This window comes from Denticeps clupeoides, chromosome 6, assembly GCF_900700375.1.
Source record: "Denticeps clupeoides chromosome 6, fDenClu1.1, whole genome shotgun sequence".
NCBI lineage: Eukaryota > Metazoa > Chordata > Actinopteri > Clupeiformes > Denticipitidae > Denticeps > Denticeps clupeoides.
Genome location: NC_041712.1, coordinates 6,805,972 through 6,821,695, shown reverse-complemented (window position 1 = coordinate 6,821,695; position 15,724 = coordinate 6,805,972). Strand labels below are relative to the sequence as shown.

General features: G+C 46.7%; 3 protein-coding genes across 6 annotated transcripts; 1 reads left to right on the top strand and 2 right to left on the bottom strand.

Annotated features, from left to right (window-relative positions):
• Positions 1-274: 274 nt before the first annotated feature.
• LOC114792290 (putative defense protein 3) lies at positions 275-3,626 on the top strand. Of its 2 annotated transcripts, none has more exons than XM_028983279.1 (5): positions 275-704; positions 1,968-2,080; positions 2,381-2,490; positions 2,599-2,663; positions 3,276-3,626. In XM_028983279.1, the coding sequence occupies exons 1-5, from the start codon at positions 512-514 to the stop codon at positions 3,395-3,397; spliced, it is 603 nt and encodes a 200-aa protein (XP_028839112.1). In that variant the 5' UTR covers positions 275-511; the 3' UTR covers positions 3,398-3,626. The 2 variants fall into 2 exon arrangements, with proteins under 2 accessions (XP_028839112.1, XP_028839113.1); XM_028983280.1 differs by having other exon boundaries at positions 285-704; positions 3,242-3,626.
• A 681-nt stretch (positions 3,627-4,307) lies between these two features.
• si:dkey-251i10.1 (ADP/ATP translocase 2) lies at positions 4,308-6,694 on the bottom strand. The gene is made up of 4 exons (XM_028983266.1): positions 6,458-6,694; positions 5,196-5,682; positions 4,963-5,103; positions 4,308-4,783 (listed from the first exon to the last, which is right to left on the bottom strand). The coding sequence occupies exons 1-4, from the start codon at positions 6,566-6,568 to the stop codon at positions 4,626-4,628; spliced, it is 897 nt and encodes a 298-aa protein (XP_028839099.1). The 5' UTR covers positions 6,569-6,694; the 3' UTR covers positions 4,308-4,625.
• Positions 6,695-7,850: 1,156 nt separating this feature from the next.
• On the bottom strand, positions 7,851-15,075 carry LOC114792274 (pre-mRNA 3'-end-processing factor FIP1-like). Of its 3 annotated transcripts, none has more exons than XM_028983250.1 (16): positions 14,491-15,075; positions 14,240-14,276; positions 14,059-14,144; positions 13,569-13,672; positions 13,362-13,420; positions 13,168-13,278; positions 12,676-12,806; positions 11,785-11,927; positions 11,480-11,579; positions 11,247-11,388; positions 10,995-11,018; positions 10,819-10,876; positions 10,640-10,698; positions 10,359-10,551; positions 8,983-9,159; positions 7,851-8,883 (listed from the first exon to the last, which is right to left on the bottom strand). In XM_028983250.1, the coding sequence occupies exons 2-16, from the start codon at positions 14,274-14,276 to the stop codon at positions 8,751-8,753; spliced, it is 1,557 nt and encodes a 518-aa protein (XP_028839083.1). In that variant the 5' UTR covers positions 14,491-15,075; the 3' UTR covers positions 7,851-8,750. The 3 variants fall into 3 exon arrangements, with proteins under 3 accessions (XP_028839083.1, XP_028839081.1, XP_028839082.1); XM_028983248.1 differs by having other exon boundaries at positions 14,081-14,144; XM_028983249.1 differs by having other exon boundaries at positions 7,851-8,880; positions 14,081-14,144.
• Positions 15,076-15,724: the final 649 nt, after the last annotated feature.

Sequence of the window (15,724 nt, the reverse complement as noted above, 5' to 3'; positions counted from 1 at the left end):
GTGGCCCTGCGTCTCGTCGTTATGGAACGTCCAGGGAGCTGCTGGCCTAAATCGGACCAATCCCTATACTGATCCATTAAAAAACAACAGGTCAAATCATTGGGCCGGTCACTCGTCAGCTGGAAATAAGTTTGTTCCCCCTGCACTCCCTCAGAACGACCTTGCACTTCAAAGCCGAGTGAAACGCCACCGGGTCTCCCGTGATCGTCGCCCCCCGGCCGGCCAGAGCCCAGCTGAGGAAGTGGTCGACAAGGACGGGGAAGAAAGGGCCACTTTGTTCAGCATGAGAAGGGGTGGGGTGGGGTCTTGTGTAACTGTTCACCTGACACCGGGTTCATGCAGGTATGCAGCATGGAGATGAAGGGGGGGAAAAAATTACCCAGATGACTCGGCAGTAACTTTTCCCTCTGACCAGCCGTCCTCGGTTCACCTCCCAGCATTCTGCTCTGCTCGCTCGCCCTACCGGACCTGAGCAGGAGTGAGTGAGTGTGTGTGCACTGGTCCTGGTGTAATGGCCGCCACGCTGTTAGCGCTGCTCGTGCTGCAGGCTGTTTCTCTGGCATCAGCCTTCCCTGGTGGAGCTCCTGCTTCATCCTGTGTGGACATGACCCCCCGACACGCAGGGGTGCAGCCCCAGCCGGATCCAGCTCCTTACCACATCCTCACCAGCAGCCCCACCTTCCAAACTGGACAAAACGTTACAGGTGAGAGGAGGCGTTCTGTCCTGGCTTTTTGAAAGTCCTAAAACTGGTCATCCAGGACTTTTTATTAGTTGTATGCTTATGTAAAGAGGGGGTTTAAAAGAGGAGTAAAACAATAGTGATAAAGTAATGAGATTAGTAGATGTTGGTTATTAGTATGAAAATGACACAGATCCTTACATTTTTAAATATGGCTTTTGTAATCCTACAGAAACCCCGAATAGAGTATTTTACAAACACAAAAGGCATGATCGTCTATGGCTATGATTTGATAGTCTCATGATTATGCCTTAAATGTAGTAATATAATCTCTGTCTGAAAATGGAAAATAAATGAACGCAATCCAAAACAACTGCATTTTGGAGCAATGCAGTCTGTATTATGAACATAAATGCAGTAAGGCATAAATTGCGATCACAGAAAGAATCTCACGTTTTCAGATGTAAAGCCACGTTCAACCGCATAACTTTTGCTCTCTACTTAAATCCATGTTATATGTAATTATTACACTTATCAGTTATATTAATACTTGAGCGAAGATTGGGGTAATTTGGGGGATTCCACACCTATACATATTCAGGCAGGGCTTTTTAGGGAGGGCTCTTAGTCATGAATAGAGATGAGTCGCCTTCTTGTCGTTGTGCCATGTGACCACTAGATGGTGCTGCCACTACAGGGTCGAGGAGTAATAACGCTGCAGCTGGTTTAGTAAATTTAATACCTTTACAGTGATTTGGTAATTAATAATACCTTACCTGTATCAAAATATATATGAAAGTGAAGGGATTGTCATGGTGATGCACTGCAGCACAGCACACTGTGTGCACACACACACACACACACACACACACACACACACACACACACATAATATTTGTCAACGTCGAACCCAAATGGTCATTGTACATTTACAGCATTTATCGGACGCCCTTATCCAGAGCGACTTCCAATCAGTAGTTACAGGGACAGTCCCCCCCTGGAGCAACTTAGGGTTAAGTGACTTGCTCAGGGACACAATGGTAGTAAGTGGGATTTGAACCCGGGTCTTCTGGTTCACAGGCGAGTGTCTTACCCACTAGGCTACTACCACCTTATTGTAGCACACAATCATCTGACTCAGATGAGTGCATACACACCAATTACACCTTTTTAGTAAAATACCATATATTTGAACGTTCTGCAACATATGTGACCTATAGCACTCTTTCAGTCATTTACAATTTAAAAAAACCACACGAATGTGATGTGTGATTGTTTGTGTGCCAGTGGTGATCGCAGGAGCGGAGTACAGAGCGTTACTCCTGGAGGCTCGCGCTGGGACTAAGAGTGCTGCTGTAGGGAGCTGGTCGCTGCCGCCTGCCGACACAAAACTCCTACAGGTGAACGCATCCAGACCAGCCAGGGTTCAAACTGAAAGAGAGGGATTGAATAAGAAGGGGTTCCTGTAGCCTCTTCTAGTCTGATGTGCCTACAGACACAGCACAGCAGCATGTCTGGTGAGGGTGATGAGGCTTGATTTCTTAGATCGTGTCTCCACCACCTTCATCAAAACAAATAGGATTAGGAAGAAAGGTGCTTACCCCCCCGGTAACAGAGAGTGAAAAAGACGTTATAATAAAACGAAGCATGTATTTAGTATAATTGTTGGAAATCAGTACTTGACCTAATGTATGTTTCAGTGCTCTGGGAACCCATACGGCGCCATCACCCATGCTGGTACCAGCATTAAAGACGGCTCAACCACGTACACATGGACACCCCCCAGTGACACCAATACTGTATATTTCATGTGAGGAACACATGTCACGTGTCCTGAAGGGTTTAGCAACAGAATAAAAAATGAAAAATGTTATATTTTAAAAACCTCATCCAGTAAGGTCTTATGTCTGTTTTTCAGTGCCACTGTTGCCCAGCAACGCAACGTCTTCTGGCTAAATATCAAGTCTGACACACTGACCCGAGGTGAGAGACACCCAACTCAAGACCTGTCTGTACCAAACAAATCCACATAAATGATTTCTCTTTACTGGGGCTCAGGATATGGTACCTTCTGATGCTATTTAGAGCATTTGATGAACGGTCTTCTCCTCCTGATGAGAACCAGACTTCCCCACCCTTTCAAACGCTCTGGCACAGATAGCAGAGCTCAAGAAAGGTCTCTCGATTCATAGTCCATGGTGATCAGTTTCATAAATTTGCTGATCCAGTCACATTTTTTTAAAGCCTATAGGGTAAGAAACTCCAATGAGTCCAGGAACATTAACATGTTGATGATAGATGTAACAAAAAGAAGACCCAGGTTCGAATCCCCACTTACTACCAATGTGTCCCTGAGCAAGACACTTAACCCTGAGTGTCTTTATGGGGGGACTGTCCCTGTGACTACTGACTGAAGTCAGGATAAGGGCGACTGTAAATGTTATACTCAAAATAAGATGGACTGGTTGCCCCGGTCGTGACCTTCCAGTTCTGTGTGCCATTGGCTGATCTGTGTGCCTGCATGAGGTGTGCCGCCCTGTGAATGATTCCCTCTCCCGTAGGCCCACACTGACCTCTTGGTGTCTGATTTGTCAGCTACGGCCGAGGGCGCGGCTCCAGCTACCGCCGGCAGTCCAGGGCTGGCCTTCCATGGGGACTCTCTACTGCTGGCTGCCTGTGTGGCTGCTGGCGCGCGGGTCCTTCGCACTCCGTTATGATGTCAAGCGCTTCCTTTTAACTGGCGGTCTGTTGCCAGCCTGTGTTGCTTTGTAACTACTAACAACTCCATAAATCATGCTTACTACGTGCAAAATAAAGGCCGAATCATGATTGTGCATTTACCTCTACTACTGTAATCTAGTCATGAAACAAAACATGTTCCAGAGTTAGCGCTTTACAGAAATAGTTTATTTGCAACTGAACCAATAAACGTATGTATATATATATAAAAAACGTGAAGGTGCTCATTTAAACTTTGTTGGCGGGACGAACAGGGAAGTGACAGCGTGTACTCTGGCTGGATCAAATGGCAGAGTAGGCGTGTAGCGAGGCCCGCCTGGCATCTCGCGCTGGCACACTCCAGCCAAATGTTAGTGCAGGGGCTCACAAACCTGTCAGCGCCCTCCTCGCACGACACCGGCTCCCAGGGAGCGCGGCCAAGCGTCCACACGACTCGGCCCGAAACCTTAAATAGAGGCTCGCGGGAAAACTAATCAATCAATCGGATCAAAAAGGACAAGCAAGCAGCAAACTTAACCCCCCCCCGGGCACAACGTCAGCCGTCCAGTCCAGATTAGCGCCGGTAATGCGGTCCAGTGGAAGCCAGTCAGTCTACGCCAGTGGACGCAGGCGGGCAGCTCAGCCGCAGGGACAACCTGCACTAGGTGCGCTTAACGGTAAGACTCGGAGCAGAGGGTGAGAATTACCCAGAGTGATCCCTGAAGACACTGTGTCAGGCGATAAGGAGGAACAAATATAGCCACGGTAATTTGAGCGTAATCCACTTCACGCTGTGGTCGTCATCTCATCAGCATGCGAGGCAAATCAGGATCATAATTTAATTAAAAAGCCAATAAATACGTTCCTGCACAATTTAGGTTATTTCTCAGTGAAGGATGTTCAGAGAGGTTTGTAGGTTTATTCAGTAGGTTTCATTTATTCTTCAAGTTATGATTAAAAACAGACCGACAGGAGCACAGCTACGAAATGATCGCTGCTTTTCTTAAACAGGAATGACAGTGGTGACAAGAACAATGGTGGTGCTTGTTTCTTTTTGAGGGTGCAGGGGTCAGAAAGAACATCTCATCTTTCGCTCTTTGTTAGAACTAGTAGTGAAATACTAGTCAGGCCCCACAAATAAGGCAGAAGAGTCCAGCCAAATTTTGAACGCTTAACTTACAGGTTTAACATTAACATGTCGACGATGGATGTAACAAAAAGAAAAATTTACATAATCTTCTTCAGCTCATCATACAGCACCAGCACAAAGGCTCCACCCATGCCTCGGAGTACATTGGACCAAGCCCCCTTGAAGAAAGCCTTGCCACCTTCATCACGTCCAATCTTCCTCCAGCAGTCAATGGTGCCAGTGTACATGATGTCAGCTAAGAAAATGAGAGAAGGGGGTAAAAATGTTTTTAAATAAAATAAAGCTGGTATTGTAGTGCTTCTTCCACCTGCAGTTAAACCCTCTGGGCTGATTTGCCAGAGGAGGATTAAGACTCATAAAGATGAATGGATGAGTGGGTGCATCGCTCCATTCTGGATTCTCCGGTTCGCTCACCTCCTTTGCGTCCAGACTGCATCATCATGCGACGACGGACTGTGTCGAAGGGGTAGGATGCGAGACCGGCGACCGCGGTCACAGACTGAGCAATCATCCAGCTGACCACAATGTGGGTGTTCTTGGGATCAGGCAGCATACCTGCACGGGAATGCGAAATAGATCAGACATAAGAGACAGTACGTACAGAGTTTATAACATCACAGGTTGCCAGTTGTGGGCCTACAGCTCACCTTTAGCTGTGTCATAAATGCCAAAGTAGGCCGCTCTGTAGATGATGATGCCCTGGACAGACACGTTGAAGCCTTGGTACAGGCCCTTCAGACCGTCGGACTTGAAGATCTTGGCCAAACAGTTGCCCAGGCCACTGAACTCCCGCTCCGCCCCAGCCTTACCGACATCAGCGGCCAGGCGGGTTCTGGCGAAGTCGAGAGGGTAGACGAAGCACAGGGACGTGGCTCCGGCAGCACCACCGGAGGCCAGGTTACCTGCGAAGTACCTCCAGAACTGGGTGCGCTTGTCCACGCCATCCAAGAAGATCTTCTTGTACTTGTCCTTGAAGGCGAAGTTCAGGGCCTGGGTGGGGAAGTATCTGATGACATTGGCAAGGTTACCTCTCCAGAAGGAAACGAAGCCCTGCTCCTTGGGAATGCGGACCACGCAGTCCATAATGCCTTTGTACTGTTTGTCGGCTGTAATTTGCTTGCTGGCATGTTGGACCTGTTGAGTACATGAAACAGAATGTGTAGTTTCGGTACAAGCTTTAACTAGCAGCAGGCACGTAAGAACCACTTTGAGATGCTTGTTGGCATGAGTAGAAGGAGTAAGATGGGGGGGGGAAAAAACAAAAAAAAACATTGCAGTCGAATTCAGGATGGACAGACACGAGCCACTAAAAACTCGAACCCGCGCTGTTCAGGTCACCGAGGTCCCGCCTAAGGTGTCAGTCTGCGGCGACCTTGGCACCAGGAGGCCTTCCAAAACTAGGTGGCTCAAAAGTAGATTTAACATCATAAACGCTGTTCTCACACCATTGGCGCCATAATCACATAAATTTAATAATATTCATTAAATAAAAAATATGTTTTTAAAAAGTTAAAACGCACCACATTTCAATGACGTGACTTTTTTTAAACACGTAAATAAGCGGACACTTGGAATATTATTCTTCGTATTAATTCGTGAAGGTCTCACGGAGACCACCTGAAAGGGAAGATGAAGGCGCGCAGAGGGCGACCTCTCTCTACAGCCGCGTTAGCCGCATGCTAACCAGTCACACGGCTCCAATGTCACGTCCCTTAGCCGGTACGCTAACGCCGGCTAACGTCAGGTCATTTAAAGAACCTCCGTGAACTCCGCGTCAGCCGGCCGACAAAAACGGCTTCCGCGGCCGGGGCGTCCCGTCCCCGCGAAAACACGCACCCCGGCCAGGAAACGGAGAACGGGCGAGAAGAGGAGGGCCGCGCCGGAGCGGCGGCGAGGATGCCGCGCGTACCTGGAGCAGCAGCTTGACCCGCTCGATGGGAGCAACAGCGGTCTTGGAGATTGCGGCGGCGATTCCACCGGCCAAGAAGTCCTTGGCGAAGGAGATGGCGGTCTCACTCATCGTGCGGCTGGGCTGCTCTGCGGACGTTCCGTACAATCTCCGGCCTGCGCTCCCGTCTGCTGGCTGTTAGCCTGTTCGGGCGAAATGGCCGATTTTATACGCGCTTACGGATTTTCAGAGGCCCGAATCGCGAGAACTCACGCGAACGCCGAGAGCCCGCTGTGATTGGTCCACTCCGCCGGCGCGGGGAGGAGGGAGAGGGCGGAATTTCACTCACGTCACGCCGCTGACGTCACGCCGCACGCTAGAGGTTACGATAGAAGTCGTGCACATTCTGTCCCCAAATGCACAAATTGGCGAGTGGGAGCTAACCAAATATACCCCGGTGCGCAGAAACTATAAAAATATGATCCAGTCACGTTTCCAACGCCGACTGTTTCTATGCATTTATGGCACAAATGAATAAGCCCTTGTGAAGGTCACAGCTGGAAGAAAATAAATCACTTGGCCTCCAGGCCGCTTGCTATATAGTATGTGTAAGTGTGTAAAGTGGTCCTTTAATTTGTGTCAGTGTTCCAAAGACATTTAGCAATAAATGAAAGTATTACATTCCAAATCCAAAATGTCAAAAAGGACAATACATTGAAGAAGTATTTTTCTCATTTACATTTCCAAATCTGCAATGACTACAAACCAGGTCATGGTAAGAACTTTTCACTTTCAACTGGCCACTGTACACTGAATTGGTTATTAATATTCATATTTTGAATCAACAGGTTCGACTGCTGGAGGAACCTGTATCAGAACATGCAGCGTGAACTTTCAATCATAAGGAATTAGTAACTGAGTAATAAACAGTAATAAAGGAAAATAAGTGACTCGTCTAACAATGGCACTAATTAGGAGTATTAAATCTAAAATACACTTTGTGTACAGTGTACACGGGATTCATGAGTGCGTAAAGAGCTCCTGAAACTGTTTAGTTGCTCTCTGTCCTTCCGATACCCTCTCTTTCCATGTCAGGGCTGCTGTTTTGGCCATAATAATACTATTATTTAGAAATGGAGTGAGGGGTCATTTTGTTCTGGCAGAGCAGGACGGAGAGAGGCTGCCTACGGTCAGCTGGTGGGGGGGGTGGCCATGAAATGGTGGCACTAAAATTGGTGATGCTAAAATGGTCCAGCAGTAAAGGGAAGGGGGTGGGGTGGGGAGAGGGGATGGTAAGCGTGAAGGTGATATCGCTCCACAGATCAGACTGTGAAGAAAATGAACTCATTCAGACATCTGGTGTTTAAACTGAATACAAGTATTTGTGTAAAAATACTACAGCCACACACACATGTTAAATATGCAGGAAATTTTTATTCAAATTTTTTGGGGGGTTTTCTGTTTGCCAAATAAACAGATGGTACATGAAGAAAACCATAAACTAACCCAATAATATCCACATTCTTCAATCTACTTCACTCCTTTCATAGTGTTTCAATGATCAGTGCATTATTTCTTAACAAAATTCTTAAAATAACTCAACACAATGAGTTAACATTTTGGAAGAACAAATAAAAAAAAAAACACTACCAGCCAAGTGTGAAGTTAAGGTTATGAAAAATACACAGGTGTAAAAATCCTAAACTGCTGAATTGTCACAGGAATCATTTTTTTTTTAAATAATAATAACTACAGCTTCACATTTCCTTCATATACATGTATACTCAATATTTCTTTAAATACACCCCTTAAATATTTTAACAGAGCAGCAGGACTGTACATCAACAGATCATCAGATCAGATATAAAATATTTTTACGTATAAAAAAGCCATACAGCAGTAAAATTCTAAAAAAATAGCTCTGCCCGGCAAAACCATTACAACAACCTTTGCCACTTGCTACAGGTTTCCCACTAGGATCGATGTGAATGTGTTATGACGGAGATCCGTCGTTCTGAGGTGGTTGGCAGCATGCTGAAAGCAATGAGCTTGGAATGCCGAGAGGGGTATTCCTGGAAACAATGGCTACTGGAATGTCCATCATCCACAGCCACCAAGAGGTGAAATTCGATATTGCAGTGCAGCATGGCCTGTCCTTCTGTCCCACTGACCAGTGACAAAAACATGGAAGACCCCTCTAGTCTTACCGCTCCTTCCTGTGCTTACGGGAAGTCAGCTGCCGGCATGTGACCGAGAGGAAGTAAAAGTTTTTATGCTACTTGTGATTGCAGTTTTGCAGGCCTACGGACTGTTGCTAGTCCTTGTGTTCATGCTCGTCCAAATGTCCCCCCGCGACCTCCAACAGCTCTTTGTCTTCTTTGCTGTGCTTGTTCTTCTTGTGCTTGTGTCTGCGATGGCCCTCACCTTCATCGTCATGTTGCTTGCTGCTGTCAAAACAAACAAGTCATTGTCAAATTCATGAAAAAAGTCATAAGGTAGTCCACACACATGTACACGATTAATTTTTCTATGTCTGACTCCCGTACCGCTTAGAGGATTTATGTTTACTGCTCTCCTCTTTGTCACGGTGTCTCCTGTCCCTGGAGTGATCGTCCCGGTCACGGCTTCGCCCTTGGCTGCTGTCTCGAGGGTGGTAGAAGGAGCGTGCATATTCTCTCTCACCGTCTTTCTCATGGCCACAGTAATGGTAACGGTCGGCCTCACTGCAACCAAAGAGAAATCGGCATATAAAAAGGGTCTAGCGTCAGCTTTAAATAGCACAGAGGGCTCAGGCAGTTGACCTTTGTGTATACAGCTGTGTTCCCGGCTGAGCTCTGGAATATGATTGGCTGATTCCTTGGAAAGGGCTACATGGCGTACATATCACTCCAGCTATCAATGCAACGTCTGTAGTGTGAAGCTGCTTGATTGCCCCCACCCACCTAGACTACTGCAGGAGATCAATAAATCCAAAAAATCTTTAGATATGAATACAGAGGGCAGCGGCGGCCTAGCGGGTAGGGATGCAGACTCGTAACCTAAAGGTTGTGGGTTCTTGAACCATACCGCCAAGGTGCCACTGAGGTCCCCTTACTGAAGTACCGTCCCCACACACTGCTCCCCGGGCGCCTGTCATGGCTGCCCACTGCTAACCAAGGGTGCTGGGTTAATGGGTGCTGCAGTGTATCAAAATCACAAAAAACAATCTAACTAGGTAGCAGTGGCCCAACTCAAAGGAGAAGAAAAGTTGCCCCAAGAGGAAAATCGAACCTCCTTATAAACATGTAGACAATTAATGTAACAATGAATACAGTGACTTTAATAACTGTTGGATTAATTGTGCAGTATTATTATGCTAAAAAAAAAGTGAACTGATTGTCATTGTGATACTCAGCAGCACAGCACACGGTGCACACAGTGAAATGTGTCCTCTGCATTTAACCTATCACCCTTAGTGAGCAGTGGGCAGCCATGACAGGCGCCCAGGCAGCATTTACATTTACATTTAAGGGATTTATCAGGCGCCCTTATCCAGAGCGACTTACAATCAGTAGTTACAGGGACAGTCCCCCCCTGGAGCAACTTAGGGTTAAGTGTCTTGATCAGGGACACAATGGTAGTAAGTGGGATTTGAACCTGGGTCTTCTGGTTCATAGGCGAGTGTGTTACCCACTACTACTACCACCCAGTGTCTGGGGACGGTGCTTTGCTCAGTAGTAACCTCAGTGGCACCTTGGCAACCTTCTGATTACGGGGCCGCTTCCTTAACTGCTAGGCCACCACAGTGAGGCCTCAAATAAACTGACACGTGGGTGATATGTAATGCCGACGGCCCTATTTAATGCCATTTACAGTCTCCATTTACATCTTACAGATGTAAAAAATAAGTAAACATTACTAAAGAGCAACCACATGAACTTACATATATTCACTGGTAGTGGGAGTACGAGCCCTTTCTTGGTCCCTTTCCCTTTCAGCATCTCGATCTCTTTCTCTCCGAGTGCCCTGATAGTCCCAGTGACCCCCACCTCCTGCAGCCCCAACCCTCTTCTCCAGCATGGAGCCCCAGGGTGTGTGAGATGAGGACACTGGCGGGTAGCTGATGAAGTTCTGCTCTGAAGAACACAGAAAAAGAGTCACCGTCTCATGCCTGAAATGGCGTTCTTTATGTAAATGTGTCAATTGTAGTTTCTTGATGTGAACCTCCACTGTTGTATCCAAAAGTAGGAGGGCCTGCGTTGCTGTAGGCAGGGGCAGGGCACCTATGTATGAAAATAAATAAGCCGATCTGTCAGGGCACGCACAAAGCATTACACTTCAAATATGCTGTACTCCACTGTATTCCAATGCAGAATACGATAACAATGCAGAGAAAAACAAACCCATCAACTGGGGGCATCAGCAGATTTGGAGGAGGACCCAGCGGAGGTGGAAACAAACCTGCAGCAAATTCAACATATTTAGCGGAATGATCAGCATAAGTACTAAGCAGGGAAGCAGGAGCAATTTTAATCACATTCATTTTGTTCTGATTAGAAAGAAGTCCAACTAAATGTACCTGGTATGGCAGGAGGAGGAATGCCTGGTAAGGAAGAGCACAATATGACAGAGATATATTAATCGTAGAAATAATATATGGATCATTCCCATTCTGCAGCGTTCCATCACAAAACGATCTCCACATGCCATCCATACTTAATTTAATGACTTTTTTGTCTGAAACTAATTATGCAGTCTCAAACATTTGCTACTCAACTGAATGATATTCTTTATGACAAAAATATAAATGCTTATTTAGAACGCAGTTTACCTGGAGGGTGCATGGGTGGTGGCATACCAGAAACAGGTGGAGGGGGATGCAGGAAGTGGGGTGGGGGTACAGTTATTGGGACGGGAGAAGGTCCTGCAGGTGGCCCCAGGGGCTGTGGTTTGTTGCTGTGTTCCCCCAACACCTAAAAGGTATTTCATTAGATCAGGCCAACTGTTAAAACAACTCCAAGAGCTGGACTTATTGTATAAAATACTCTCCTTCTGGAGGGCTACCTGTATGGGGTTCTGTTCCTGCATTTCTCTCCTTCGGCCTTCCACTCGCCGGATGGCTCCTGTCTGTCCACCAATCACGTCAATGGTTCCGCCCAACTTCCTGCAGTGAGACATGTCACTGTGTCATTGTGTGATTAACAGAGAGGAAGTTACTCACTGGGGAATCAGCACATAGCCAGCTCCTCTTATTCAGTAACATGCTGACACTACAGAAATTACATGAGACAATTAAGGAAAATACAAGCTTGTACCTGGCAGCATCTGCGCGCACACACACACACACACACACACACACACACACACACCTGTTAGGAGGTGGCCCTGCCTTCATCCTGCTGCTGCTGGTGGAGGACATGACTTGTGATGATGTAAAGTCTGGTTTGTAGTCCAGCTTGACGGTCGTGCTCTCTGTGTCCTTCTCCAAACTGGTGGTTCTGCCCTGTTGCACCTAAAACAGAAAAATCCATCTAGATGTTATAATGCCCCTTATCATTGTATAAGCAAAACACCAACCATGAATTACAATTCTAACAGGACCATATTGTGAAGCATATTGCATAAGTTAAGTGCATATAGTGATTTGTTTTTGTCATTTACATTTACAGCATTTATCAGACGCCCTTATCCAGAGCGACTTACAATCAGTAGTTACAGGGACAGTCCTCCCCTGGAGCAACTTAGGGTTAAGTGTCTTGCTCAGGGACACAATGGTAGTAAGTGGGATTTGAACCTGGGTCTTCTGGTTCATAGGCGAGTGTGTTACCCACTAGGCTACTACCACCCTGTCATTGTGAAACACTGCAGCACAGCACGGTGACACATTGAAACGTGTCCTCTGCTTTTAACCAGTGGGCAGCAATGACAGACACCTGGGGAGCAGTGTGTGGGGACGGAACCCACAAACCTTGAGCTATACAGTTCTGCTTCTGAGCTACCTTTCAGTTTCTCTGGAGTGAACACACTCTTCTTTTACTGTCTCGTGTTGCCAGGGCTGATCAATCATGTAGTAGCACCCCATTACATTGTGTACAGTTGTGCATTTGTACATTGTAATCGGACCCTTTACCCATCAGTGAGTATACACTAGCTGCCTGAGTCTTTTTACTAGCTCAGAGGTTACAAGGTTGTAGAGCGCTCGTCCCACTGACGACTGGACCGCTCGCACGAGCCATCCGGTCCGCTGGTGTGGAGCTCACCGTGATCTTGTTGTCAAAGCTGAAGGGCGGCGTGGGCTCCAGGCCGAGCTGCAGCCTGCGCTGCTTCTCGCAGTAAGCCTTCCACGTCTCCTCATTAAAGCCATAGTTAAAATAATCAGACAGGTCGGCACCTGCAGGAATTCCAGAGAAAAGCGAGCGAAATGTGAGAGGATTTGAATATGTGACACTGAACAGGGGTCTTCAGTTCATAATTCTTCAGTTACGTGTAATTTTAGCTCCACCTTCACAGACAAGAACATCTGCTCCATTTCTGATTGTTGTTAAACACATTAAACAGGGACATTCAGAAATATAGCTGATGGGGACCACCCTGCAGCACAGGAGTGTGAAGCTCAAATGCCGGCAATCTGGCTGCTCCCACTCACACAACTGCCTCGTTCTTTCAGAACTGTGATCTCCTGCATGCAACAAGACTCAAACATGACAGCAGTAGTGGAGATGTCAGCTCATCCCTCGGCACTGATGTCTCACCGGGCTTTCTCCACGGCTTGTCCTCATAAATGTCTACATCCACCTCCAGCGCTGGCTGGCCACCGAAGTTCCCCATGGCTTCTATATCCAGTACTTTTGGCTGGTGCTTGTCTGTTTAAAGGTCAGAAGAGTAGTGTACGGTAACGTTTCTATTCAACTGGTTTCAGATGGATTTAGAAGTCAGTTTCACCCACTGGCAGCTGGTAGCGCATAACCACGTCCGGATTTCACACTCAGGCTCATGCCTGTTGCCCTGCAGGGAAAAAAATTATAATTCTGCAACTGTGTATATTAGCAGCCATTTCAATACCTTGTAAATAAAGTTTTGTAGTTCAGCACCACATCATGGCCAATAGTGATATATTTAAAATATGCCAAGACAATATTGTTGGTCAGCTTACATGTAAGCCGGGGCTCCGGTTTTAATATTCCCAATGGTGACCTTGACATCATCATCATCACTGTCACTTTCTTCATCCTCATCCTCTTCTGTTCCTTTGAGAGTCTAGCAAACACAAAAAAAAAACCCAGGCATGTTTGGCACTTCAAATTCAATTGTGCTTTATTGCCATTTCAGCTACATACACGTCAGAATGTGTGTAGTGAAACGAAACAACGTTTCTCCGGCACCAGGTGCTACATACGGACATAAAGTGCATGTGTGCGACATCGACAAACCAGGCTACATAAAGTGCAAGCAAGAGTAAGATAAGTCAAACAAACCTTGTAGACAACAAAGAAGACAGACAGTGCTGAAAGAAGTACGTGCTCAGAGCCCGTAGATGCCGAGATGTGCACACATGCAGATGAAACGAACGACAGTGATGCATGTTCAGATGCGAAACGAAATCTAAAGATCTGCGAGTCCTGTAGACACGCTTGGTGGGTCACCTGTGCACAGGTGATGCTGTACCTGAACCGGCGCTTCCTTCTGCTCAGAGGTGCAAGAGCTGTCCGGCTGTGAAGGGGCCGGTGGCCTTAAAGCAGGAAGGTAAAAAAAATGACAACATTTTGCAGATTCTCGAACAAAAGTGCATGCATCTGAATAAGAAGAAGAAACATGTAATGGTACCCGGAAAAATTGTCCTCAGACTTCTTTGTGCTCTCATCTGAATAAAAACAAATACTGGTTGTAATTATGACCTTTGGTCTTATAATATTAATATGGTTCAATTGCAAATCATGTGCATGAACCATTATTGTCTGTAGGACAGTTATGATGGCAGAAAGGATTAGAAATAACTTGCGCTGTGCCCCCCTTTTTTGCATCCTTGGGAATTTAAGATTATTATGTATGGTGCGAGTATTATGTTGGAAATTTACCCCCGTACAGCCAGTGCTCTTCGTCTTCCACGGGTTCGCTAATCGGAACCGTCGGGTCTGATGTGGTCATATCAGTGGCCATTGCTAAAGCAAATCCTGATCATATGAACCTGCAGTCCGAATATATTTGTGATCCTCGCGGTTTAACGCCGGTCCTGCTGTTCGACAGGGGTGTGCGTGCGGCGGGAGGAGAAAAGCATCTCGGCGTCCCGTCCGCGGAATAATCCTTAAAATGCGCGCAGTGTCGCGGTACAGATGTAGGGGGCATAACAAGCAGCTTCCACACGGCCCCGCCTCCTACTACGGCTGTCCGCTGACCCGACGGCCGCCCGGTCCTAAAGCCCGACGGGTTCCCGCGGCTTGTCCCCGCGGCTTCAACTTGTCCGAAGGAGACATTACACAGCAGTTCATTTACTAAAGTACGGTTTATATACAAAGCCTAAACACGTAGCAGTACTACGCAATAGTATTGGGGTCAGTGGTGGCCAAGCGGAAGGTTGCGTGTTCGAATCCCGAGCCGCCAAGGTGCCACTGAGGTGCCACCGAGCAAAGCACCGTCCCCACACACTGCTCCCCGGGTGCCTGTCATGGCTGCCCACTGCTCACCAAGATGATTAAATGCTCACCGTGTGCTGTGCTTCACAATGACAACCACTTCACTTTCACTACACACAACTCGAATCCATAAAACATCCACAGGACATGAAATCATGTGATGGTGCCAAAGTAAACCGAGAGAGTAATTTCCCAAAAGAGATAATTTTTTTATCTCTTTGCTACAATTTACAGGATAAGGTTTAACGGTAATAAGAAAACGAATTGCTACCTTTAGCGCCATCTGCTGACAAATAAGTGGAACAGCCTACAAATTGTGGATAAACCGATCTCATCTACACACACGCACCACTGAAACCATAAACACTGCTCAAAAAACTAAAGGGAACACTTAAATAACACAAAGTAACTCCAAGTCAATCTTTTTTTTTCTGAAATCAAACTGTCCACTTAGGAAGAAACACTGATTGACAATCAATTTCACATGCTTCTCAGTTCTCAGCTTTCTGGCTGATGTTTTGGTCACTTTTTGGTCACTTTTGAATGCTGGCGGTGCTTTCACTCTAGTGGTAGCATGAGACGGCGTCTACAACCCACACAAGTGGGTCAGGTAGTGCAGCTCATCCAGGATGGAACATCAATGCGAGCTGTGACAAGATGGTTTGCTGTGTCTGTCAGC